Source organism: Lepidochelys kempii, chromosome 9, assembly GCF_965140285.1.
Source record: "Lepidochelys kempii isolate rLepKem1 chromosome 9, rLepKem1.hap1, whole genome shotgun sequence".
NCBI lineage: Eukaryota > Metazoa > Chordata > Testudines > Cheloniidae > Lepidochelys > Lepidochelys kempii.
Genome location: NC_136388.1, coordinates 55,817,129 through 55,843,197, shown reverse-complemented (window position 1 = coordinate 55,843,197; position 26,069 = coordinate 55,817,129). Strand labels below are relative to the sequence as shown.

The following is a 26,069-nucleotide window of genomic DNA, read 5'->3' as shown; positions in this document are numbered from 1 at the left end:
TCCAATCTTCCACTTCTTGTCAGCTTCTTTTCTGTGTTTAAGATCAGCAAGGATTTCACTGTTGAGCCAAGCTGGTCACCTGCCTCTAGGAGAGGGTTGGCCTTTTTATACGTCCGGTGGTAAGAGACAGAGCTCCAGACACAGAGCTAACAAGCAGGGGGCCTTAACCACATCCATAGATATGCATGTTGGGTTTTAGCCTGTCCTGGAGCCAGGGTTAGCCCTGAGCCCCTTGCTGTTCTTCACCTACAGAAATAAACGAGTGCGAATCCAGCCCCTGCCTGCACAGGGGGCGCTGCATCGACCTGGTGGATAACTACACATGTGTGTGTGTGGAGCCCTTCGTGGGACAGCGCTGTGAGACAGGTGCCCTTCTCTTATCTGCTCATAGCAAGAGCCCCAGTGTAGGGCTGGGATCAGTCCGTGGCTGACCCTTCGCCATTCCTGCCTGCCCATGTGTGGCTGTCCCTCCCCAGGCTCCATCCAGCCATGCTCTTAGCACTCCTGAGTCAGCGGGGCTGAGCCAAGGCTCCCTCTCTCCCACTCCAGACCCCTCGCCATGTGAGGACAGGAGCTGCAGGAACCGGCAGACCTGTAACTACATTCGCCCAGGACGCTACATCTGCACATGTTCGCCGGGCTACTACGGCAACAACTGCCAGTATGGTGAGCTCGGCCTTGCTCCTTCCCCCTCAGCCATGGATGTGGGGCTCGACTCTGAGCAGCTTTGTGCTGCTCCTGGTGGAAACCCCCTTGGGATTTACCCTGGGCGGGAAACCCCCAGACAGGAGAGCTTTATGTCACACCGCCTCCCAGCACCCAGAATCAGGCCTGGCCAGGGAGAAGGAGATTGCCTGGGCAGTCCCCAGCCCTTGGGGGTCTCTTGGCAGCAGGCTGTATGCCATGGATCGGATCAGCCCCCAGCTGACCTCAGGGGAGCACAGAAGGGATCCTCCCCAAGTCCTACCCCCAAGCACCACTCAGGGGAGCGAGCAGCAGATTCGGTAGAACTCCTCCTGGACCGTGGCAGGAGGTGAAGGTGCAGGGCCAGGTGTCCCACAGAGGGACTCATCTGAAATGAGCCATTTCACCAAGGCTCCTGCCAGGTCACTTGTGGGAAGCGATCACAAAAGGGTTATGGCCGGGGTTCTCAAACCTTTCAGGGGTCACAAGGTTATTACATGGAGGTCATGAGCTGTGAGCCTCCATCCCAAACCCCCTTTTCCTCCAGCATTTATAATGGTGTTAAATATATTAAAAAGTATTTTTAATTTATAAGGAGGGGGTAGAATTCAGAGGCTTTCTGTGTGAAACGGGTCACCAATACAAAATTTTGAAGTCAGCTGGGGGCTGATCCAATCCGTGGCATGGCAACCAGTGTTTTCCGGGAGGACCTGCCTGGCTGTTGGAGCTGACCCTGCTGGCCAATCTGACCCGATTCATCTCTGGAGTTACTCCCATTAACATCCTGGAGGGATACTGTGGGGTGTTTTGACCCCTCCTTGGCTTAAATGACTGACTTTTCCTGCCCAGTCTTTCATTGATGTTCACTCTTTGCAGGTGGGCCCAGAATGCCAAGTGCTTGTCTCTCCAGTCCATGCCAGCATGGGGGGAACTGTCTGGAAACCGAACAAGGCTATGTCTGTGAATGCCCAGAGGGATATACGGGCACTGACTGCAGAGACAGTAAGTAGCAGAGGTGGGGGTTTCTTGAGCCAGAGGTTGATCATAGAATCATAGCATATTAGGGTTGGAAGGGACCTCAGAAGGTCATTTAGTCCAACCTCCTGCTCAAAGCAGGACCAATCCCAAACTAAATCATCCCTGCCAGAGCTTTGTCAAGCCTTACCGTAAAAACCTCAAAGGAACGAGATTCCACCACCTCCCTAGGTAACCCATTCCAGTGTTTCACCACCCTCCTAGTGAAAAAGTTTTTCCAAATATCCAACCTAAACCTCCCCCACTGCAACTTGAGACCATTACTCCTTGTGCTATCACTGAGAACAGTATAGATCCATCCTCTTTGGAACGCCCTTTCAGGTAGTTGAAAGCAGCTATCAAATCCCCCCTCATTCTTCTCTTCCGCAGACTAAACAATCCCAGTTCCTTCAGCCTCTCCTCATAAGTCATGTGTTCCAGCCCCCTAATTATTTTTGTTGCCCTCCGCTGGACTCTTTCCAATTTTTCCACATTCTTCTTGTAGTGTGGGGCCCAAAACTGGACACAGTACTCCAGATAAGGCCTCACCAATTTCGAATAGAGGGGAACGATCACATCCCTTGATCTGCTGGCAGTGCCCCTACTGATACATCCCAAAATGCCGTTAGCCTTCTTGGCAACAAGGGCACACTGTTGACTCATATCCAGCTTCTCGTCCACCGTAACCCCTTGGTCCTTTTCTACAGAACTGCTGCCTAGCCATTTGGTCCCTAGTCTGTAACGGTGCATGGGATTCTTCCGTCCTAAGTGCAGGACTCTGCACTTGTCCTTGTTGAACCTCATCAGATTTCTGTTGGCCCAATCCTCTAATTTCTCTAGGTCCCTCTGTATCCTATCCCTACCCTCCAGCGTATCTACCACTCCTCCCAGTTTAGTGTCACCTGCAAACTTGCTGAGGGTGCAGTCCACGCCATCCTCCAGATCATTAATGAAGATATTGAATAAAACCAGCCCCAGGACCGACTCTTGGGGCACTCCACTTGATACTGGCTGCCAACTAGACATGGAGCCATTGATCACTACCCGTTGAGCCCGACAATCTAGCCAGCTTTCTATCCACCTTATAGTCCATTCATCCAGCCCATACTTCTTCAACTTGCTGGCAAGAATACTGTGGGAGACCATGTCAAAAGCTTTGCTAAAATCAAGGAATAACACCTCCACTGCTTTCCCCTCATCCACAGAGCCAGTTATCTCATCATAGAAGGCAATTAGATTAGTCAGGCAAGACTTGCCCTTGGTGAATCCAGGCTGACTCTTCCTGATCACTTTCCTCTCCTCTAAGTGCTTCAGAATTGATTCCTTGAGGACCTGCTCCATGATTTTTCCAGGGACTGAGGTGAGGCTGACTGGCCTGTAGTTCCCAGGATCCTCCTTCTTCCCTTTTTTAAAGATGGGCACTACATTAGCTTTTTTCCAGTCTTCCGGGACCTCCCCCGATCACCATGAGTTTTCAAAGATAATGGCCAATGGCTCCGCAATCACATCCGCCAACTCCTTGAACACTCTCGGATGCAGCACATCCAGCCCCATGAACTTTTTCTCGTCCAGGTTTTCTAAATAGTCCCGAACCACTTTTTTCTCCACAGAGTGCTGGTCACCTCCTCCCCATGCTGTGCTGCCCAGGGCAGTAGTCTGGGAACTGACCTTGTTCGTGAAGACTGAGGCAAAAAAAGCACTGAGTACATTAGCTTTTTCCACATCCTTTGTCACTAGGTTGCCTCCCTCATTCAGTAAGGGGCCCACACTTTCTTTGACTTTCTTCTTGTTGCTAACATACCTGAAGTAACCCTTCTTGTTACTCTTAACATCTCTTGCTAGCTGCAACTCCAGGTGTGATTTGGCCTTCCTGCTTTCACTCCTGCATGCCTGAGCAATATTTTTATACTCCTCCCTGGTCATTTGTCCAATCTTCCACTTCTTGTCAGCTTCTTTTTTGTGTTTAAGATCAGCAAGGATTTCACTGTTGAGCCAAGCTGGTCACCTGCCATATTTACTATTCTTTCTATACATCGGGATGGTTTGTTCCTGCAACCTCAATATGGATTCTTTAAAATACAGCCAGCTGTCCTGGACTCCTTTCCCCCTCATGTTATTCTCCCAGGGGATCCTGCCCATCAGTTCCCTGAGGGAGTCAATGTCTGCATTTCTGAAGTCCGTATTCTGCTGCTCTCCTTTCTTCCTTGTGTCAGGATCCTGAACTCGACTATCTCATGGTCACTGCCTCCCAGGTTCCCATCCACTTTTATCTCTGGATAATGTCTGTCTTGAACAGTTTTACTGTTACATTTGAGATCAGGTCAGTTAGATCAAGGGTTGATCAGAGTTCAGGATGTCCTCAGATAAGCAGTGGCTCTCCTCTCCAACAGGGAGGTGCAGCTAGCTCGGGATTTGCCATCTCCTAGAGGTTAATTAGATTAAAGTTCTGATGTCCTAGATGAAGAAAGGGGAGGTTCTGCTGGGAGGCTGAATGAAATGCAGGTTCCTCTCTCAAGGGAATCTGTGTGGGCCTCCATGTTTACTCCTCGTCAGAGTCACTTGGTTTCCACAGTGATGAGCAACTTGATAAATACCTAACTATCTAGCTAGAGCATGGACTCAGCTGTCCGAAAAGAGCCTCCATTTGCCATCTCTGTCTGTACAGAGCTCTCTGAGGACTGCGAGTGTCGGAATGGGGGCAAGTGTCTGGATGGAAACTTCACCATCTGCCAGTGTCCACCCGGATATTTTGGACTTCTCTGTGAATTTGGTAAGAGCAAAGATCTCCCAGTTTATCAAATGCCCATATTTCCTTTCTTTCCCCTTTCTTTTATAATTGAAAATAGAGAGAGAAGCTAGGAGTCCTGCGGGTCCCACAGCCATTGATGGAGTGCTAGCCCTCAGAGACTATTCTCTATCACAGACATCTGCTGTTCCACCAACCAACCTCTGCTCTGCTCTAGAGCCAAAGGGAGACTACATTCCGAGGTCCTCCCCTTCCCACTCTTCTCCACTGGAGCCCCTGGCTGAGCACCAGAGAGTCACCTCCTCTGGGGCAAAGGAAAATAGACTATTTCCCATTTGTTCAGTCCTTAGCTCCACACCCTGCAGCCCGTGGACCCTCCCTAACTTGGCTGCTTTCTCCTGGAGGAGAGGAAGGTTTGGGTTTCCATACACATTCACTCCTGAGCTCTCCGCACTGATCCAAATAAAGCTGCAATAGCCCCGCCTTGGCAAGAGGGATGGTGGGATTCGAACAGGGTCACTTCCTCCTCCAGCTCCTTCTTAGCAGAAAAAGAGTAAAAAATCGCTGTAGAATGTCCTTCCCAGGCCCTGAGCTGGCTGAGCAGATGGCTGGACTCTGACCTATGGCTGGCACACTGTGGGGGGTGGCACTCACTGGATGTTGGCCTCTGGCTGGCACACTGGGGGTCACTGACCAGACATTGGCCTCTGGCTGCTGCACTGGGGGGTCACTCACAGGACACTGGCTATTGTTGCTGTTCTCACAGAAGTGACCACTACACCTTGCAATATGAACACACAGTGTCCGGATGGGGGCTACTGCATGGAGTACAGTGGGAGCTACCTGTGCGTGTGTCATACGGACTATGGCACCAACCACTGTGAGTCCGGCCTGGTCTGGGCACAGGGAGGGGCTGGGGGGCGATGGAATGGGTGCAGTGTGACCTGGGCGGGGCAGGCACTCGTAATATGGCTGAAGGGATCCGAGCTGCAGGGTGTGGGGCTGTCAGAGTGCCTACAGTGATAGAGGAGCAGCAGAGGAGAGGGCAGGGCAGTGGGTGGGGGGAGTGGCAATGGAGGAGGTCAGGCATTTGTGACATGGCTTGGTGAGCTGCTACAGCACAAGGCAGGGACAGGGAGCACATCAAAGGGATGAGCCATCCCGGTAGGACAGCGTGGGACACCAGGGAGCCAGACTCCTAGCATCTCCTATAGGGAGTAGATCTCCCCAGCCCCACTCATTCAGGGGTGTCAGAGGCCCTCATCCTCCCTCGTGTCGCCCAGGCAGTGTCCCTGAAGTGGTGGTGATGACAACACCTCATTCCTATCTGGACATGCTGGGTCAGCTCTTTGTCCCCATTGCACAGCTGGGCAGAGCAAGGTGCCAAGTCCTGCAGAGAGGGCCTGACCCACAACTCAATGGGGAGAGTCCCATGGGCTCTGGGTGATTTGCTGTGTGGGACCTGGTCATGCCACTGCAGGAACTCTGGAAGCTCGGCCTAATCCTAGCAGCCCTGCAAATGGCTACAGTGTAAACGCTAGTGGCCCACAGTAGGGTGCAGGCCACAACAAGCCCTGCAACGATAAAGCCAGGGAGGAACACCAGGGAGCCAGCCAGCCAGCCCTGCCACAAGGAAGGAGCAGATTAGATGCACCTGTGGGGTTTTGCCACTCTGACCTGCTCTGCCTGGTAGGACTTATATTGATCATCTTAACTGTTTGGTCCCATCTGTGGTTTTTCAGCTGTGCCATCTCCCTGCGACTCAGAGCCCTGCCTGAACGGGGGGTCCTGCGAAGCCCATGATGACTCATACACCTGTGAATGTCCCCGGGGCTTCAACGGCAGGCACTGCGAGAAAGGTACTCCCGAGGCATGGGCTGGAGAGACGGGGCAGGGAGGGGTCCTTGGCATATCCCACCTGCCATGCATTCTGGTTAGTCTGTGTTCAGGAGACTCCAGCCCCATGCAGCGTAGCAGCACAGGAGCGGGAAACATCTGCATCCAGCATTCCTGCTCCCCTTCCTGTCACTGTGTTGGGCAGCTCGGTCGAGCTGGGGAATGGTCACCTACAAAGAGTTCTGGCTACAGACCAGAGTTTGGAGCAAAATTAAAGTCCCTTAAGGCAGATGAGTAGTCTAGAGATCCTTCTGCTGTAAGAGCCAGTGCAATATCTCCTGGCTCTTCATAGTGGGGAAACTCCACTCCTGGCTATGGGGGCAGGGGAAGGTGAGAGATTGGGACAGAACTAACAGCCTTGGCCTCTAGGAAACCACCGAGGAACAGAGATGCTAAGTGGGACAGTAAAATCAGAATGGCGCGTCAGCCTGTTCAGGTCTCTTCCCTTCAGGACATCTCTTGGGACTGTCTGGCTCCCCCAGCACTGAGCAGATTCTGTAGCTCATTTCAGGACGGAGTGAAAGATGCACCCGAGGGTCCCACCCTGCTTGCATTCCCCTCTGCCATGGCAACTTCGGTCTCGGGAAGCACAGGTGGCTCTCCCAAAGCTATCGGCTTTCAATGGTTAATCCGCTCTGATATCTGAAGTTGTGCATGGCTCATGTGCTATGCAATCCATCCAAGGAGTCTTTGCCTCATTGGGGAGCAGTGGGTGACTTGCCCAGTTCAAACGATAGACAGGTGGTAGCATTGCTGTGCAGGGCAGATATACATGGGAGTCGCTGCAGCTGCTTCTGATGTAGAGCACAAGCTGTGTCAAGGCACACAGCGACGCTGTGGAACAGCTTAGGCGAAGAGTGGATGTGCTGATTTTCCAACACTTTCAAACCTAGGCAGGGCCTAAAGTCAGGATCTTAAATCCATATTTAGGCTCCTAAATGTTTAAGTGGCCTGTGTGTCCACAGTGCTGAGCTCCTACCTGCAGCGCCATTGGCTTCCGTGGAGCTGTGCGTGCTCTGCGTCGTTGACAATTGGGCCAATCAGGTACCTGACTGGATTTCTTTAAACCTGACTTTGCGCCCCCAGATAGGAGATTGTGGCTGTTTCTGAGTAGCTGGAGAATGTAACCCCCAGTGGCCCCACCAGGAGGGGGTGGCTGGGCTGTGGGAGAAGCAGCCAGCCCATGAGAGGGGGTGAATTGAAGCCATCCCCGCTCCTGTTGATGAAAGCACAAGGGGTGATGCTTTCTCACACGTGGCCCCTCCACCTGTGTTCTCTTTCCTCAGTCAGGCCAAGGCTGTGCAGCTCCGGGCCATGTCGGAACGGGGGGACATGTAAGGAGGCAGACGGAGAATACCACTGTGCCTGCCCCTACCGATTCACTGGGAAGCACTGCGAGATAGGTACCCACAATGCTGAGCGCTGGTGAGGGGAAAGCTGGGAAGGCATTAGTTGCTGTTTAACATGGCTTTCTTTGTGCCCACAGGTAAACCAGACTCCTGTGCCTCTGGGCCATGTCAGAACGGGGGCACATGTTTCCACTACATCGGCAAATACAAGTGTGACTGCCCCCCAGGCTACACGGGCCGGCACTGTGAGATAGGTACGAGCGTGGCAGACTGGCAAGGAGGAGAAACTAGGGGTCTGGCTCCAATGCTCAGCTCAGAGCCACTGTCCAGAGACCCAGTGTCTGCCGTTCAATGCTTGGCTACTAGGCCGGCAATCAACGGGCTTGGAGTCATTCACGGGCTCTGAACATTGACCAGGGGAGCATCCTCAGCTGGAGAAGCCACAGTCAGGCAGTTTGGGGTACTGGGTGCCATTGCCCAGTCAATGGTGTCTCTGGCCATTTAACAGAGGGCGTGTGTTCAATCCCTGATTGCTGAAGCACACAAGCAGAGAGCTGTGCTCAGTCTGTGGCAGTATCCACAGAGACTGAGTTCAATGGCTGGCTAGTGTAATCGCTGCCCAGTGAGTCCAGCACCCATCCAGTCGTAACCCAACTCCTCCATAGCCCTGGCTGGGTGCCCTAGAAAATCCTCTGAGAGCTGAGTACGCTGGCACTGGTTTGTGTTAGTGGAGTTGAAAGGCAGTTGCTTTAATGCTCCTAGGAACTCTTCCCTACATCCCCATGGCCTGGCAGCGTCTCCAGGTAGCACTGTAGATGCAGCACGGAGAGGGAGGAAGGGCTCCAGGCAGCTTGTCCATGGCCATTTGTGATACTCTTTTCCAGCCCCTTCTCCTTGTTTCCTGAGTCCATGTGAAAACGGAGCCACCTGCGAGGACAATGGCAGCAACTACACCTGCGCGTGCCCTGCAGGATATGTGGGAAAGCTCTGCCAGTCAGGTAACAGCCAAGAAGCCTCAACACCAGGAGCAGCCCAGAGAACTAACCCTGCTCTTGAGCAAGACCGGCTTAGAGCGCTTCCCAAGCCTGCCCATCGACAAGGGGAGAGTCCTGAACATCAACCCTCTAGCATTAGACAGCCCAGCATGGCTCCATCATCCTGGCTGAATGCAGGGGGTGGGGTGGAGTGGGGGTGGGGGTTTGCTAGAGGAAGAATGGGAGTTGGAAGACACGGCTTCTCTTTGCAGTTCTACACAAATCCCCAGGTGATCTCAGGCAGTCCCTTAATCTGGCAGTGGAGTTCCTCTGAACCGACACCTGCATAACAAGCAACAGTTTGGCCCAAACTTCATACTAAAGGTGCCATCTTCTTAAAGAAGAAAACTTTTTAAAACAAAGAGATCATGGAAGCAAAAGGCCCTGTGAAGATGGGTCTCAGGAATGTCTCAGCCCTGTTGACAGTGTAACTTCAGCCCTAGAAAGGCTGTTCTGTGTATCCCCAATATATAGGTACTTCACTGTGGCAGGGCTCCCCCTTCCCCAGATCATTTATGGCCTGGTGCAATGGCACCATGTATTGAATAGTTTCCTCCCTGCAAGTAATGTCTTCGGCAACCATTGGAGGTGCTGGGAGAGGGTGGGAACCGAGGCCACTGGTGCTGTTCCTGGATCCCCACAACCCTACCAACAGCAGTAGGTGATTAGGAGCACTAGTGAAGGCGCGTGGGTTCCTAATGCCTGCTGCTGGGCTTTCCCATGCCTCACACACACACACACACTTGCTTTGGCATATTTCAGGGCATGAGCATGGTGCCAATGTCAACTTCTTTAAGGGGATGCTATAGAAATGCCTTGGGTTGCAGCCCCAGCATTGGAGTCTGCAGGGTTGTCTCCAGGCTCAAGCTGCTCTCTGAGGCCAATTCTCGGGTACGGCAGGGTTCACCTCCCCAGGCAGAGCCAAGGTTCTGTGGGCTGGAGCTGGACAGCTCTCTGGAGCTCACAAGCACAGCTCTGGACTGCAGAGCCATCATGCTGTCTAGACTTGGCCCAGCTTGCCGCCTCTTGAAGAGAGAGGGAGCAACTGCTCCTTAGACAACTGGGTTCCAGCTTTGGCTCAAGGATGCCTGCTGTTCACATGCCTTGTTATTCATGCTTCTCCTCTTTCCCCAGAGGTGGACTGCGGCATTCCCAACGAGGTGAAGCATGCCCAGGTGCTGTTTAACTCCACCCGCATGGGCTCTCTGGCTGAATACCAGTGTGAGCGAGGCTACATCTTGAGCCCTCAGAACAACCCCCGTGTCTGCAGAGCACAGGGCATCTGGAGTGACCCCCCAGAGTGTGACGGTAAGTTGGTGCGATGTGGAAAGGGGCCTAAACAGACTGAGCTGTCCTGCCAGAATGGCTGCTTCCTGGGGCCTGGCTGGGCCTGGAGCCCCCTTAGCAGCCATGAGATGTGGCCATTTTTTCTTGTGGCACAGCCTGTGTGGTGCCCCTGGGGATGCTCAGGAACACCCCTCCCTGATTAGACCAGACTTTTTTCAGCCTGTACTAAGATACCCAGGGCCCCATACCCCCTCAGAGGCAAACAACTCCTGGGGGGACATAGGGTCAGGATGTGTTCTTCGTGCTGTCCTTGAGACCTCTGCTCGATGCACATCTCTGCCTGGCAGCCACGCTTCTGGGATGTGCAGCACCTGCAAAGGACATGCAGCTGCTGGGAAAGGAGAGATCAAGCCACTGTTCCGTGTGGTACCACGGAGCGAGAGGGGAGCAGCATTGTGGGGGCAGATTGGGATCAGCAGAGAGCAGGTGCCTGCAGCACGGGACACAGAGGATAGTGCTGACGGTGTCCATCAGAGCTTCCAGAGGAGGGAAAGGATGGGCCTCCTGGCAGGAGCACAGTCCAGATGAGCAGCACTGTGGGATGGAATATCACTCCAGACCAATGGCTGGTTCACTATCACTAGCCACGCTCCCCTGGAAACCACTGCTCTGGCCCACTCCTGGGCTGGCTAGCTGGTGTATCTGCAGCTGGCATGTGTACTGGGCAGCACTGCGCTTTACCCTCTGCTCTGTCTCCGAGTTATGGCTCTGACTTGGCCCTATCCTAGCTGCCATCCACGTCCATGGTTACTGTCACTACGATCCCTTAGTGATCCTGGTGAGGTCCTCAGCCATGTGTCCTGCTCCGTTTCTGAGTTGCCCTCCCAGTTTCTGTACTTCATCCAAGAGACAATAGACCAAAAATGACATTGCCTTCCCTGTGCCCATCCCACAACTCTCTCCTCCTTCTCCCTTTCAGTGACTCCATCCCGTCTCCTGATCCAGTGACTCCATCCCATCTCCTGATCTCCCTGTGCCCACTCTTATCCCCGCCCTCACTCTGCTCCAGAACCTCTCCCCCCAGATCTTCCACTCACAAAACAAACATGCTTTAGCTTCTCCCAAAGCCACCTTCCACATCTTCCTTATCTCTTTCACCTCTAAGCTCATTGAATGTGCTGACTAAAATGGCTGTTTGGAGTTCCTCATCTCCAGTTCCATCTAGCACCCTACTCCAGGCCTGTCTCCGTCTGTCCAAGCTAAAATCTCAGCCTGTGTCTCTGACATCTTGGGTGCGCAGCCATCAGCTCAAACTCAACACGGCTAAAACAGAGCTCTTAATTTTTTCCCCTCCCAAGTCCTCCCCATCACCTCCTTTCTCAGTCACTGTGGACAACACCATCATCCTGTCTGTCCCTCAGACCTGTAACCTGGGCACCCTCTTCAACTCAGCCTGGGTGTGAGTGTGACGGGTTCCCCCCAGGGTGCCACCTGGAACTGGGGTACCACTGAGCCCTCTGACCCACCATCCTGGGCTCCCTCTCACACTTAGCTGCTGTGACAAGCTGCAAAGCCCTCCAGGCTGCACTTTCACCAGCATTCACACAGGTAAGGACACACCCAGCTGCAGTTACATGCAGACTCTCTAACCACCAGCTTCCCAGCCTAGGACCCCAGAGCAGTACCATCCTGCCCTGGTCAAATCTGGACAGTATATGGGTTTAGCACCCACCTCTCCTTCAATGTGAAGAGGACAATGCACACTTGTGGTAGCCAAGCAGAGATTTTCCCTGAGCACTTCAGTCAAAGCCCACTGGTTTAGATTAACACAAAGAAAGTGTATTGACTACAGAAGATAGATTTTAAGTGATTATAAGTGATAGCAAACAGATCAAAACAGATTAGCAAATGAAAACTAAGCTTAATATACTAAATAGAGTGGATATGAATTAGCAGATTCTCCCCCTGAGAAATGATACAAACAGGCTGCAGATTCTTAGTACCTTTGCAGCTTGGAATTCCCAGGTTTCAGTCTTTGGAACAAGTGTTTCCAGGAGTCTTCTTGTGTGGGGAGTGAAGATGATGTCATTCCCTGCCTTATATAGCTTTTGCATATGGTGGGAACCCTTTGTTCCAAAGCTGTGGACAAATATTGGCATCCCAAGATGGAGTCCGGCATCATATGGCCTGGTCACATGTCCTTGTACAGTCATAGCAGCCATCACTCACAGGCTGTCTGTAGTGTTCTCAGGAAGGCTCACCAGGTGGGAGATAAGCTTCTCCTAAGGCTATTGTTTTTAATGGCCCCTTACTATGAATAGGTCCTTTACAACCAGCTATTTAGACTGAAAGCATCTTGTCTAGGGGCTGTTACCCAGCTGTAACTACATTTACAGTATAGATACAGGTTTCAGAGTAACAGCCGTGTTAGTCTGTATTCGCAAAAAGAAAAGGAGTACTTGTGGCACCTTAGAGACTAACCAATTTATTTGAGCATAAGCTTTCGTGAGCTACAGCTCACTTCATCAGATGCATCCAATGAAGTGAGCTGTAGCTCACGAAAGCTTATGCTCAAATAAATTGGTTAGTCTCTAAGGTACCACAAGTACTCCTTTTCTTTTTGAGTATAGATACATCGTGAGTATTTATAACTTCAGATACAAAAATGACACATGCGAACAAATAGGATAATCATATTCAGCAAATCATAACATTTGCAATGACATCTCACGTGACCTGTCTTGCATAAAATGCATCATAATTACTCTATAACCATATCATAGTAATGCCACTATGAAGACTATGGTATGCAGTGTTACAGTGAGGACCTAGAGAGAAGTCTAAATCTTCCTGATTCTCTCTGCATAACCCCTAAGGAACAGCCTTTCCTATCCCTCCACACATCTAAAGCTCTCATCAGCTCATGCCTCAATTACTGCAGCATCCTTTCACAAGTGGAATCCTGCCCTGCTCATGTCCATTCAGACTGCTGCTGCAAAAATTGTTCTCTTAGCCCAGCCTTTGTCCATGTCATGCCTCTCTTTGCATCCCTCCCTTGGCTCCCCCTTCTCTAGTGCATCGAACATGAGCTACTTCTCTTCACTTCCAAGGCCCTTTACAGCCTATCACCAGCCTGTGTATCATCTCTCATTCACAAATGAGTGATCAACTCCCACCACCGATCGGTCCACAAAGCCAACCTTCACTGCCACCGGTTAAGTTTTCAAACTAGTCCTGTGGGGCTGTCATCCTCCCAGGATACACAGGCCTCCCATGCTTCCCCTTGCACATGGGATAAGTGCCTTGCAAGCGTGCGATGCATTCCATCTTCATCCCCTTTAAAGTCCTCCTCAAAACACTCATCTGCTGTGAAGCCAACAAAACAGTTGCCGGTGGTTAGGCCATGGCTGCTCACAGCACTGACTCATAGCCTCTCATTGTTCCTTTGTGCTCCTCAATTGTCTGTCTACACCTGCTGGGTCCGGTCTTAGATTCCAGCTCTTATTATTCTCTTTTTGTATGGAACTGATGCAATGGGATCCTAAGCCATGATTGGGGCTCCTTGGTGTTACCATAAGACGCCTAATAAATAGTATACGGCACCTGGTGCAATGGGGTCCTGAGCCATGACTGGGGCTCCTTGGTGCTACTGTAATTTTTCCCACCCATGTGCAGAATGAATTTTGTTATGTGATATGTGATACATCACCTTCATATTGGTGCAAATAACAAAATTCATGTGGTGGGGATGAGGCAGAGGGGTTCTGAGTGTTAGAGGAGGCTCAGGGCTGGGGCAGTGCATTGGGGTCTAGGGGTGTGAGGGTTTCGGCTGGGGGTGAGGGCTCTAGGGTGGGGCCAGGGATTAGAGGTTTGGTGTTCCAGGGCTATGGCAGGGAAAGAGACTCCCTCCAGCTCTCTCTCCCTGCAGCAGCACCTGGGCTGGTGGGGAGAGGCGCCTTTCCCCATCACGGCGGCTCTGGGGGTAGGGCCACAGGATAGGTGCCTCTCCCCCAGCCGCGGCAGGTCCAGGCCAGGGGAGGAGCGCTGCAGCAGATCCGGGCTGGAGCTGGGTTCGGGCCGGGGGAGGGGCATCCCGGCCACAGCTGGATTCGGGCCGCCTTGGCCGCGGCAGAGTTGGGGCTGGGGGAGGGGCACCCCTGCAGGGCTGGGGCTAGGGCTGCAGGATAGGTGCCCCTCCCCTGTACCTGGCAGGTCTGGGCTGGGTTTGGGCCAGGGGAAGGGCGCCACAGCAGGTCTGGGACGAGGTGCCCGAGCCGTGGCAGGTCCAGGTCGCAGCAGAGTTGGGGCTGGGAGAGGGGTGCCCTGGGCCAGGGCAGAACTGAGGGCGTGGGAGGGTGCCCAAGCCACAGCAGGTCTGGGCCACAGCAGAATTGGGGCCAGGGGAGGGTGCCCCAGACACAGCAGGCCGTGCTACCCCTCCCCTGGCCATGGCAGGTTGCGGGCCTGGCTAAATTGGGGCTGGGGGAGGGGCACCCCTCCCCCATCCGCAGCAGGTCCATGGGCGGGTTCCCTAAAGTCAACATGGGCTGTGCTTGCTCCTTTAGGCACGGTTAGCAGTGAGGCCTACTTCACTGCATGCACCTCTGTGTGGGATGGGACAGTCATGGCCATCAAAGATGGTCCTGTCTGGCTTGGATATTTCACTGACTATAATCCCCTCTCTCTCTTCCCCCCCATGCTTCCCTCCCCAGAAATTAACGAGTGCCTTTCTCAGCCCTGTTTCAACAGAGGCTTATGCAAGGATCGTATCGCCGAGTTCCTGTGCCTGTGTGAAGCAGGATACACAGGCCCCCACTGTGAGTTGGGTAAGAGAATATGAAAAATACACTTACGGGGACCCCATCCAATGGTGAGCAAGACAGGGAGATACCCCTGCCTGGATTGGCCCTCAAAGCTGCTTCAGAAATGGCCTGGGAGGGAGGTGTTACCCAGGGATGGCCTCACCCAGCAGCCCATCTGGAAAGCATAACAGCCAGGGCAGCCAAAAGCCAGTTAGGCAGCTCCAAGATCCATACCACTGGTGCTGCTCCTTAGAGTCATATGCGCCTTAGAGTAATACCCTTAGCTTAGAGTCATGCAAGAGCTACAGTACTCATAGAATCATAGAATATCAGGGTTGGAAGGGACCTCAGGAGGTCATCTAGTCCAACCCCCTGCTCAAAGCAAGACCAATCCCCAACTAAATCATCCCAGCCAGGGCTTTGTCAAGCCTGACCTTAAAAACTTCTAAGGAAGGAGATTCTACCACCTCCCTAGGTAACGCATTCCAGTGTTTCACCACCCTCCTAGTGAAAAAGTTTTTCCTAATATCCAACCTAAACCTCCCCCACTGCAACTTGAGACCATTACTCCTTGTCCTGTCCTCTTCTACCACTGAGAATAGTCTAGAACCATCCTCTCTGGAACCACCTCTCAGGTAGTTGAAAGCAGCTATCAAATCCCCCCTCATTCTTCTCTTCTGCAGACTAAACAATCCCAGTTCCCTCAGCCTCTCCTCATAAGTCATGTGTTCCAGACCCCTAATCATTTTTGTTGCCCTTCGCTGGACTCTCTCCAATTTATCCACATCCTTCTTGTAGTGTGGGACCCAAAACTGGACACAGTACTCCAGATGAGGCCTCACCAATGTCGAATAGAGGGGAACAATCACGTCCTTCGATCTGCTGGCTATGCCCCTACTTATACATCCCAAAATGCCATTGGCCTTCTTGGCAACAAGGGCACACTGCTGACTCATATCCAGCTTCTTGTCTACTGTCACCCCTAGGTCCTTTTCCGCAGAACTGCTGCCTAGCCATTCGGTCCCTAGTCTGTAGCTGTGCATTGGGTTCTTCCGTCCTAAGTGCAGGACCCTGCACTTATCCTTATTGAACCTCATCAGATTTCTTTTGGCCCAATCCTCCAATTTGTCTAGGTCCCTCTGTATCCTATCCCTGCCCTCCAGTGTATCTACTACTCCTCCTAGTTTAGTATCATCCGCAAATTTGCTGAGAGTGCAATCCACACCATCCTCCAGATCATTTATGAAGATATTGAACAAAACCGGCCCCAGGACCAACCCCTGGGGCACTCCACTGGATACCAGCTGCCAACTAGACATGGAGCCATTGATCACTACCCGCTGAGCTCGACAATCTAGCCAACTTTCTACCCACCTTATAGTGCATTCATCCAGCCCATACTTCTTTAACTTGCTGACAAGAATACTGTGGGAAACCGTGTCAAAAGCTTTGCTAAAGTCAAGAAACAATACATCTTCTGCTTTCCCTTCATCCACAGAACCAGTAATCTCATCATAGAAGGCAATTAGATTAGTCAGGCATGACCTTCGCTTGGTGAATCCATGCTGACTGTTCCTGATCACTTTCCTGATCATCCAGCATACAACCCTGCTAGCAGCTGGGGCAAAAAGAGTTCCGAGGTGCTTATCATCATGGATCTGTGCCTTACAGGGGGGATGAACATCCATGCCACCACACACGTGTGTGATCAGTCTCCTAGAGCTATAGAGGAGAATGTGGCTGAGTTTTTCAGTGCAGCCAAATGGATTTAGATTCATAGTCCCCTTTTAAGAAAATGGGAATTGTGTGTCTATATCCCCTAGTCAGCTTTAGGTCTGTATGTGTTGGGGGTATAAACAGCCACATGTACCCTGCACCTTCTTATTCTCTTTAATGGAGCTGATTGGGACTTTGTTTTTAGAAATGTTTCATTTTAATAATTGTAATATTTTTGAGATTTCATTTAAAAGAATGGCCTTCGGCAACCAAAAACTGAAAAAATTCAGCAGGTCAGGAGAAAAATATTCAGTAAAACCAATAATTTTTTGCTCAGTTTTCCAAAATGTTTTGTTTTTTCAATGAAAGTCTGAAAAATGTGATTGAAATTGGACACTTCCCGTGGGCAGCGGGGAGGGGGGACCCAAAGCTTTCCCCCAGCTCAGTTCCTTGTACCTGCCCGGCTTGTGCTTGTGCCCAGTGTACTCATGAAGAGCACCAGCCCTCTTTAATGGGTACCAGCCTAAGGGAGCAAATTCTTTCTGTGTGGTAGGAGCGTTGGCAATGCCCTTTTCAATGGGGCATGTGTATGTTTTAATGGCACAAATTACACACACAGCTGAAGGGGAGCTATGAAAAGGAAGAAAAGTGGCTGTGTTCTCTAGGTGCACCATGGGCACACACAACCCAATGTCAAACCCACAGCATATACCAGCAAAAATACACCCCAATATTCACAGTGTCCCCCCTGAATAACAAGGCATTTGATTGTGGTTTCAGACTGCTCCTTCCCTATGTGAGGCTCTTGTTATTCAGACAGGGTTTTAATGACTGTCCAAGCCTGAAATCAGAACTGGATTAACGCAAGTGCCAGGGGTTCTAGCACAGCAGCCTGGCCTTTCAGGACTGACCCAGTTGTGCAGTTCTTACTCATGTTGGTGAGCACTTAAACCAGTAGCCCCAAGTCAGTGAGGCTACTTGTGTGTGGGTAAGCGCCCAGGGTGGTGAGTAAGGGCCATCCGATCTAGCTCTGTGTTGTCAGTACATGCTGTGCTGAGGATGGGTTTCTGGTCAGTGCATGAGTGTTTCCTTTTGCCTCTACACAGAGATTGATGAATGTCAGTCTGACCCCTGTAAGAACGGAGGAACCTGCAAGGATCTCCCAGGATCCTTTGCTTGTCAATGTCCTGATGGCTTCATGGGAATCCAGTGCGAAACAGGTAGAAATTTCACAGGGTAAAGCTCAACCCAAGTCCTCCAAGGCCACTGCTGGGATTTCCAGTCTGATGCCCCTGGACTAGTCTAAGAGAGAGCCATGGAGGCAATACTGGCCTGCTCAGCCTAGTCCATCCTCACAAAGCTTGACAGGGTTGCCTGGAGTTTCCAGGCATGCTCGCTTGTAGGAGGACAACCTTGTCAGGGCTGGGATGGGAATTCAGCAGCCCTGCGCTGTCCTGCTGGAGCATGAGTTTCAGTTTCCATGCTCTTGAGCTCCACCAGCAGGCTCTGATTCTGCCCTGGGAAATGCCCCTGCATCTTCCCTGCAGAGCGGTGTAACCTGCGTCCAGTTAGCCTGCCCAAGGTCACCCAGGCAGTCTGGGCTACAGCAGGGACTCAAAGCCAGATCTGCAGTGTCCTAGGCTGGTGCCTTAACTACTGGCCCAGCCTTCCTCCCTCAGTCATGGCACTGTCTTAGCTAGTGCTGGGCAGTCCCCAGCACTGATACTTTTTTCACATTTTGTCACCAATGGGGAGGTGGGAAATTTGGTGACATTTTTGTGATTCTCCCCCCCCCCCTTATTTTTCAATAAACCCTAGAGCTGGCCAGCATTTATTTTTTAATTTTGAAATTTCAAATTTTGACCAAAAAAAAGTGAGGAAAAATTTCTAAAATCTATTTTCTGATTTGTGTTGATTAATTTTTTACCAGCTGTGGTGATAAGCATGAGTTGCTGACCGTGACCTTTCAGTGGCTATCACTGTGCATAGTAAGCTCCATGTATCTGTGCATCATGTCTGTATTGAAAGACACCTGGTCACCTTTTAAGCTACCTTCTGCTTGGGTTTTTGATGGCAATCAAACATACACAGTGACTTTTAAGTATCAGCCCTGCCTCTGTGCAGAAGGCAGGGGCCTCCTTGGGACTCTCATTCACATCAATGAGCACTTAACCAGGGGGTCTGCTGGCATCAGTACGTGCTCACCCGCCTATCCCGGTGAGCAGACAGAGGCAGGTGCCATATTCAGTGTGACCTGCTGACACACATTACCAGTTCCGTAGTAAGCTTTGATTGAGTGGTTTTGAAATGGGACTAATCAAAGTGCATTAATGAACTGTTAACATGTGTCAGCGGCCTGCTCGCTGCACACTAACTGTTCGTGCAGACCAGCCCGCACTGTGTGATGATTTTGCCCTACTTTCATGAAAATGATTCCAGCGAGCACACTGCTGTGCTGTGCTGAGACCAGGTGTGCTGTGCCAACCTCAATGCCCCACGTCACCAAGTCCTTACCGTCACTGACATTTGTGGGGTTTTTCCCAAGAAATGACCCAGAGCCTGATCCAGAGCCTACTGAGGTCAATGGAGAGAGTCTTTGGACTTTGGATCCTTCCCTAAGTAGGGACTTGAGGCTCTGGTCCACAGATTGTAAACAAAGCAAATTACAGTCGGCTAGTAAATAGATTTAGCTAGTGATCTACAGGATATAGGCTCAATTAGCTGGATAATTTGATGTTGGTTCCAAGACATACCTTTCTCCCCGCCACCACAAAAGACTGTCATAGAAAAATCTATGCACTCAAATGGCTTGTCTGCATGTAAAAGTGAATCTGGAATAAGGTAGGATGTGATGGAATAAGAATTTCCACACATGAAGTTAAATCAGGAATAGCTATCAGGAATAACTCCCCATATAGACAAGCCCTTAAATTAGTGCAGTGACACTGAGTTAGCTTTTCACCATTGGAGTAATGCGTGAGTTTTGCAGTGAGATCATTCATCATAAGTAACCAATAGACAATGATCCTCCTGTGTCAGTGTGCTGGACTTTGGGCAATGAATTCTGGGAGCTGTAACCCAATGGTTTGGGACACTACTTCAGAGCTTGGATATGCTGAATGTGAGGGGCTCATAGGATGAATATGTGTCCTGCATTTAGCCCATGGGCTGCACAGTATGTGCATCTGGACTATCTTGAGTGAGTCACCAATTTCACTTCCCCTGGAAACAGATGCATGTTCTGTGCATGGCCCATGGTTTGCACAAATACTTCACCTGCTGCATCTGCAGCAAGAGTCCCCACAAGGGATCCAGAGTGTCCTCTAATGTCCATGCTGTCTCTGGCAGATGTTTGACTGAGTGTTTCTGTGCCCTCTAGAAGTGGATGCCTGCGAATCAGCTCCCTGCCGTAATGGAGGGGACTGTGAAAACTATGGTGGTTCCTACCTGTGTGTCTGCCCAGAGGGTTTCTTTGGCTACCACTGCGAGACGGGTAAGCTTTGGCTAGGTGTGAGAGATTTAGCTAACGATCTCCCAGAGCCCCTGTTACATTAGCACTGGCTGGTTAATGCAATGTGGTTGTATGCACTGAACCTGGCTACTAGTTTGCCAGCCTTGAGCAGTAATTAACATTTTTTATTCAGCTTTCTTGGGCAACGCGAGCCATAACCCTTGATCTTGCTCCTCTCCCCCAGCCAGCGATCCTTGTTTCTACAGCCCGTGTGGGAGCCGAGGCTATTGCCTGCCTAGCAATGGATCCCACAGCTGCACCTGCAAGGTGGGCTACACAGGCAAGAGCTGCGAAAAAGGTAAAGGGGCTGGATGGCTACTCAAGTGAGTCCGGTCTGTCACCACAGACAGCATACGCTGCCACATGCATTGCCAGGATGCAGCCGTGTGTGCCCACTGTGAGGGGGAATCCATGCCTGGGCGAGACCCACTGACAACAGGCTGGCACTGCCGGGCTTAGCCATCAGGGCAAATCGCTGCCTCGTCTTAGAGTGTGGTGATACGCGCAGACAGAAGGTGTCAGAGGGGCTTGATCTTGCTGGGTGCTGAGCAACTCCTGGAGGTGCTGAAGTCAGTCTGAGAGAGGAAGGATGGTACTGGACTGGCACTCGCGAGGCCTGGATTCAGTTCCCAGCTCTGCTGCGCACTCCCTGTGTGAATGTGGGCAAGTCTCTGTGTCTGGGCCTCAGATCTCTATCTGTAAAATGGGGATTGATAACCTCTGTCTGGCTCATCTGCTTTTAAACTGCCAGCTCTTCAGGACAATGCCCATCTCAGACTGGGTGGGTAATCCCTAGCACAATGGGGCCCTGATCCCAGCTTATGCCCCAGGGTCCTTCTTCAGGACTCAAACAGGATAATAAGGAGCAGCAGGCACCAGCCTTTGGGCCTGTGTGAACCCCCTGGGAGTGTAGAGCGCTCAGCGCCATGCAGGCTCATGCCCCAGCAGTGCACACTCCCTGCGCTGTGCATGACTGTTGTGCTGTATATCAGTGCTGCTCTCACAGCTGCCTTGACACAATCCTGTCAGCAAGTGTTTGTGTGCTGGAGGGTCAGTCCCAGGGGTTTAGTGCCTAAAGATTTACCATGTTACTTCTTCCCTTTGCTTTGATTGATATCCTGAAGAACTGCTGCCACCAACATCATTAAAGGTGGTCAGGGTGGAGGACACAGGGGTGTCGATTTCTTGGTACCCCCCCGAAGACCCAGTCGCCAGGCTGATGATTGACGGCTACGCCGTGACGTACGTATCCTTCGACGGCTCTTACCGCAGGACAGATTTTGTGGACCGAAGTCATTCTGCCCACCAATTGCGGGCACTAGCCTCTGGCAGAGCCTACAATATTTCTGTCTTTTCAGTCAAACGCAACGTGAACAACAAGAACGACATCAGCAGGCCTGTCATGCTCATCACGCGCACTAGTGAGTAGTGTCGGAAGGGGAATACAAACGTGAGCATGCACGCCTCTGTCCAACACCTAGGTTAATGCTCCAACGCCAGCTGGGGGCTGCTACTGCTCAGACAGCTCATGGAGACCCACCAGCCAATGCTACCTCCTAACGGATGGCAGGACCTGCTTCCCAGCTATCCAAGCTTGCTTTCCACCACCTAACGCTACAGCAAAATTTTCAGCTAGCTGTGCACGGGTCTAAAAGCCCCCTCAGCCCACAGGACAATCTGTCCTGCACCACAACCCACTTTGGAGTGCATTAGGCAACATGGAAGCTCGGGGGTGGCCTCCGAAGACCAGAAGCTGTATGAAAAACATTATGTTTTGCATACAAATATTTTCTTGCACCTATGAGCATTATTTGAGAAATATCAATTTAGATCTAAAACCAGCATCCTTATGTATACATAGCAACCTCTTAATGAAAAAGGCCCTCCCACCAACCTAATAGCCCAGTGGCAAGCCTCTGGCAAGGAAAATCTCCTCATTCACTGAATGTGTCAATAGACTAGTGTCTCAAGGAGAACTGATTGAGATCATTGAGTTGGGCTTTTGAAGTGTCTGTTAAGGAAACTAAGCAGCCACAGATTGAGAGGTGACCTATTGAAATGGATCAGGAACTGGCTAAGAGACAAGAAGCAAAGAAGGACTAACAGGTCAATTTTCATATGGCATAAGGTTAGCAGTGGGCACCTAGTGGCTCCTTGCTGGGATCTGCAGTTAATATTATTTATTAACGATTGGGAAGGGGGGGGCAGCAAGGTTGCACAGTTTATTTAGATCAGAGAGGACTGAGAGGAACACCAGAGACCTGAGCAAGCCAGGGGAATGGGCACCACACCAGCAGAGGAAATTCAGTGTCGATAAATGCAAAGTAATGCCAATTGGAAGGAGTGATTTGAATTACTCCTACACTGCTCAGGGTTGTAAGTTTAGTGTGCCAATTCAGGAAAGGGACCTAGGATCACTGGAGACAGGTCAATGAATACCTCTCTGCTCAGTGTGCAGCAGTGGTCAAAAGAGCAACAAAATGTTGGAGTGCATAAGAAGTGGGATGGTGAATCTGTAAAATAGTCTCATGCCTTTAGAAAACTCAGTGGTGCAGCCCCACCTGGGAACTGTCTCCAGGACTGGTCATCCCCTCTCCAAAAGCGTACTGCAGGACTAGAGGGGAGTTCAAAGCTGAGCACTGAAAACAATTAGAGCCCTGGAAAGAATTCCCTATAAAGAGAGGGTGCAAAGATGGAGGAGACAAATCAGAGCAGGCATGGTAAAGGTGCATAATGAGTGGTCTAGAGAGGGTATCTCAGGGACTTCTGGTCGCCCTATCTCCTAGCACTAGAACAAGGGGACGTTCAAAGAAACTGAAAGGCAAGAACCGTAAAAATGACTAGAGGAAATACTTTTACCCACCACGTAACTGACCTGTGGGATTCCCTGCTACAGGATATCATTGAGACCAAGGCTTTCTTAGGGTTCAAAACAGGCCTGGACCTCTTATGGACAGTGAGGGGATCAGAGTTGCATGACAGACTAATGTAGAAAGGATCAAAATCCCCCTCCATCAGGCATAAGCCAACCACCAACTGACAAGGGCAGGAAAACACTTCCCTGAGGGCAGCTGATGCCATGGTTGTCCATTCTGGGGTTTCCTGTCCTCCACTGAATCAGCTGGTGCTGGCCACTTTTATAGGCAGAGTAAATGGGCCACGGGGCTGATCCAGGCTGGCAATTCCTGTATTGCCCAGAGTTCAACCATCCTGCTAAAGCTGGGGCACAGAGAATGGTGCCCACCTTGAGCTTTCACCCCTGGCATGCTGTTTGGAGAGAGAAACAGTGTAGCCGGCTCTGAGCAGGCCCTAGAGGGAAGGGCAGCCCTCCCAGCTGGTAGGGCGGGGGCACCGAGGATGATAAGAAAGGGTGAGTGACCATTGCACAGCACCCTCCTGCTTTCAGCAGAGTCACCCATTCTGAGTCAGATGGGAGCCCCCCCTTGGCACATATTTAGCCTGGGTCCCCTGCACAGCCTGGGTCCCCTGCACAGCCACTAAGTCATTAGAAATCGGAACATACTGAGCACCCTGTGCGCATCAGCTGAGAAAGCTCCCGGTTGGTCTGGTCCCGCAGCAAGCTGCAGGACTCCTCCCAGCTGTGTGTTAGGCCACTGCACAGCAATGCAAGTACAGTCCTGAGCTGCATGTGAGCATTAGCAGGGTAGAGCCTGGGTCTCCTCTGGGAACAGAGTAGCAGGCCCCAGGCTGATTGCTGTGTTCTCGCTCTCTGGCAGGCTCACAACTCACAGCTCCTTCCAGCTACTGTGTATCCCATTAATGCGGAGTCCATTTTGCCCTGGGTTGGGCCTGTGCTCCCTCAGCTCCTACTATGTATTTTACAGTAGCACCTAGAGGTCCCAGCTGAGGATGGGGTCTTCTGATGAGAGACAGACAGCAAAGAGCTTACTGAAACAGCTGAGATAGCCAAAAGGTGGGAGGGGAAACAGAGGCACGGGGAGGGGACGTACTCACTCAGCTAGGAACAGGACCCAGGTGTCTTGAGTTCCAGTCCAGTGCTCTACCCACTGGACCACACCATCTCCCTTGCCCTGTTCTAGGAAACTCCTGGCCCTTTGAAAGACAAGTATTTCAAAGACTGGGAGTAAGCTTTCCTATCCTACAGCCACCTTCTGGCATGTGCACCACAAACCAGAGTAGCCTGCTAGGACTCAGTGAGGGTGATGCCTACCTGATTAGCACTGCCATGTGCCCACACCCAAACTTTACCCAGCTCCCCTGCTGGAGTGCAGAGACTCCCACACAAACACACAGGCCCGTGCCCTGTGCTGCCGGTTCAGCTGCTCTTTCTCTCTCTTGCCTGGAGAGCCGAACTTGGTCCTGAAAGTCCTCAGGAAGCATCAGAAACGGCAGCTTCTGGGTTCTCTCTCATTGGTGCCGTTAAGTGCCATGCTGGCAGGCCCCAGGCTGGTGCTTGGGGGATGGGCTCGGCTGCCTTGCAGGTACTAAGGGCCAAAACAGTGGGGGATGGGAGCCTGCCCAGAGATGTCACTATGTGCTGGGCTGGCGAGGGTCAGGCCCCAGCCTTCGGCTGTGCTCCCTGGCACCTAGTGGAGCGAACCTCCCACTCTGTCTGTCAGCAGCACTGCAAGTGCTGGGAGGTCCAGGGATGCCTGGCCAAGCAGCTGGGCTGAGATGCGATGCTCTGACAGGAAGATTTCAAAGGGGCAGGAGAAGAGTCGTGGGGATGCACACATGGGCACAGGCCCCATAGGGATGGGAGGCAGCACCATGTCTGGCTTCCGAGGGGCTCTCGAGGCTATTGTTCACCGCCCCTTGCCTTCACTTCCTCCCCCCACAGGACCTCGCACAGTGGAGGGATTTGATATCGCCAACGTGACGGCCAGCACCATCACGGTGCAGTGGGCACTCCACAGGCTCCAACACTCCTCCATCAGCAAGGTGCGCATCTCCATCCGCCAGCCCGGGGACCTGGAGGACCGCACCGTGGAGCTGAACAGCACTGTGGCCAAGTACACATTCAGGTGAGGGAGGGCATGGCACAGGCTAAGAGAAGGGGCTAGACACTGAGAGAAACAAGGGAAAATAATTCCCCAAGTTCTGGGCTGTGACTGAGCTGAGCTTGGCACCGGCCTGGGGCTGCGGGCAAAGGTGGCCATCCAGCAGATAGTGCAACTGGAGATCAGTGCTCTCTAGCCAAACTCTTCTCTCCCTCAGCTGCTCCCCAGCCCCTCCATAGGGACTGTGAGTCAGAGGTGGCCTAATGCTTTGGCTAGAGTTGCCCCTGGTGGGGATCTGCTGGCTTCACATACCCAGGATCCTGCACATGGGACTGCAGCCTAGGGCAGAGTGCGGACCAATGAGAGTAGGCAGTTAATGATCCTAGGAGAAATTTAAAGGGATGCTGTTGACTTAAGAACCACCAGGCTGCCTGAGCATTGCTTAACCCACTTCTGTAACAGGTATCTCTGAGGAGTCCTAAAAATGGAGAGGAATTATAAAGGAAAAATCTCTCTCTCTCTGTTCAGTGCATTTGCATCATGCATTTTACAGCACTTTATATCTAATCAGTCCCACTGCTTTCTTGGGTAACTAGTCACTGTTTGTGTGGGTAGTTCCTGTTGCCAACCTGGCTGATTCCTAGGGGAACTCCTGTTTTGTATGGGCCTTTTCACTCAGCAACAAGGCAGAAAGAGAGAACATGGTTGTAAAACAGAGGAACATGTGATTGTAAAACCCACAAAACTGGCAGAGAGGTTGGAGTACCTCCTTCTTAAACTGACCACACACTTCAATGTGATGGTCTCCCACTGGACACAAACTGAAATCAGCTTCAATGTACAAGTGCATTTATGTTCGGCAGACAGGGAGAGATCAGTGCTAACCCAGGGGTTTACCTTCCACCCAGTTTCTCTTCATTAAGATTTTTTAACCTAGTTTTTAGTAAGCTGTTGGCCATGTGAGGCTGTGAGCGCTGGTGCTAGCCTACCTCAAAAGGGCATTGTGAGTGAATGTCTCTCAGATGAAAGGTGCTGGGTAGCTACCAAG

At 51.5% G+C, this 26,069-nt stretch overlaps 1 protein-coding gene across 5 annotated transcripts in view; it reads left to right on the top strand.

Annotated features, from left to right (window-relative positions):
* The window catches only part of SNED1 (sushi, nidogen and EGF like domains 1), a 123,927-nt gene that overhangs the window by 72,334 nt on the left and 25,524 nt on the right, over positions 1-26,069 (top strand). For 3 of the 5 annotated variants that reach the window (XM_073360484.2, XM_073360482.2, XM_073360487.2), the window contains 16 exons: positions 253-366; positions 550-666; positions 1,561-1,686; positions 4,364-4,468; positions 5,211-5,324; positions 6,187-6,303; positions 7,627-7,743; positions 7,827-7,943; positions 8,574-8,687; positions 9,858-10,031; positions 14,723-14,836; positions 17,635-17,748; positions 19,908-20,021; positions 20,224-20,337; positions 21,164-21,460; positions 24,862-25,045. In XM_073360484.2, the coding sequence (XP_073216585.2) occupies positions 253-366; positions 550-666; positions 1,561-1,686; positions 4,364-4,468; positions 5,211-5,324; positions 6,187-6,303; positions 7,627-7,743; positions 7,827-7,943; positions 8,574-8,687; positions 9,858-10,031; positions 14,723-14,836; positions 17,635-17,748; positions 19,908-20,021; positions 20,224-20,337; positions 21,164-21,460; positions 24,862-25,045 (2,152 nt within the window). The remainder of the gene's footprint in view (positions 1-252; positions 367-549; positions 667-1,560; positions 1,687-4,363; positions 4,469-5,210; positions 5,325-6,186; positions 6,304-7,626; positions 7,744-7,826; positions 7,944-8,573; positions 8,688-9,857; positions 10,032-14,722; positions 14,837-17,634; positions 17,749-19,907; positions 20,022-20,223; positions 20,338-21,163; positions 21,461-24,861; positions 25,046-26,069) is intronic. The other 2 variants (XM_073360483.2, XM_073360486.2) reach the window with 2 other exon arrangements.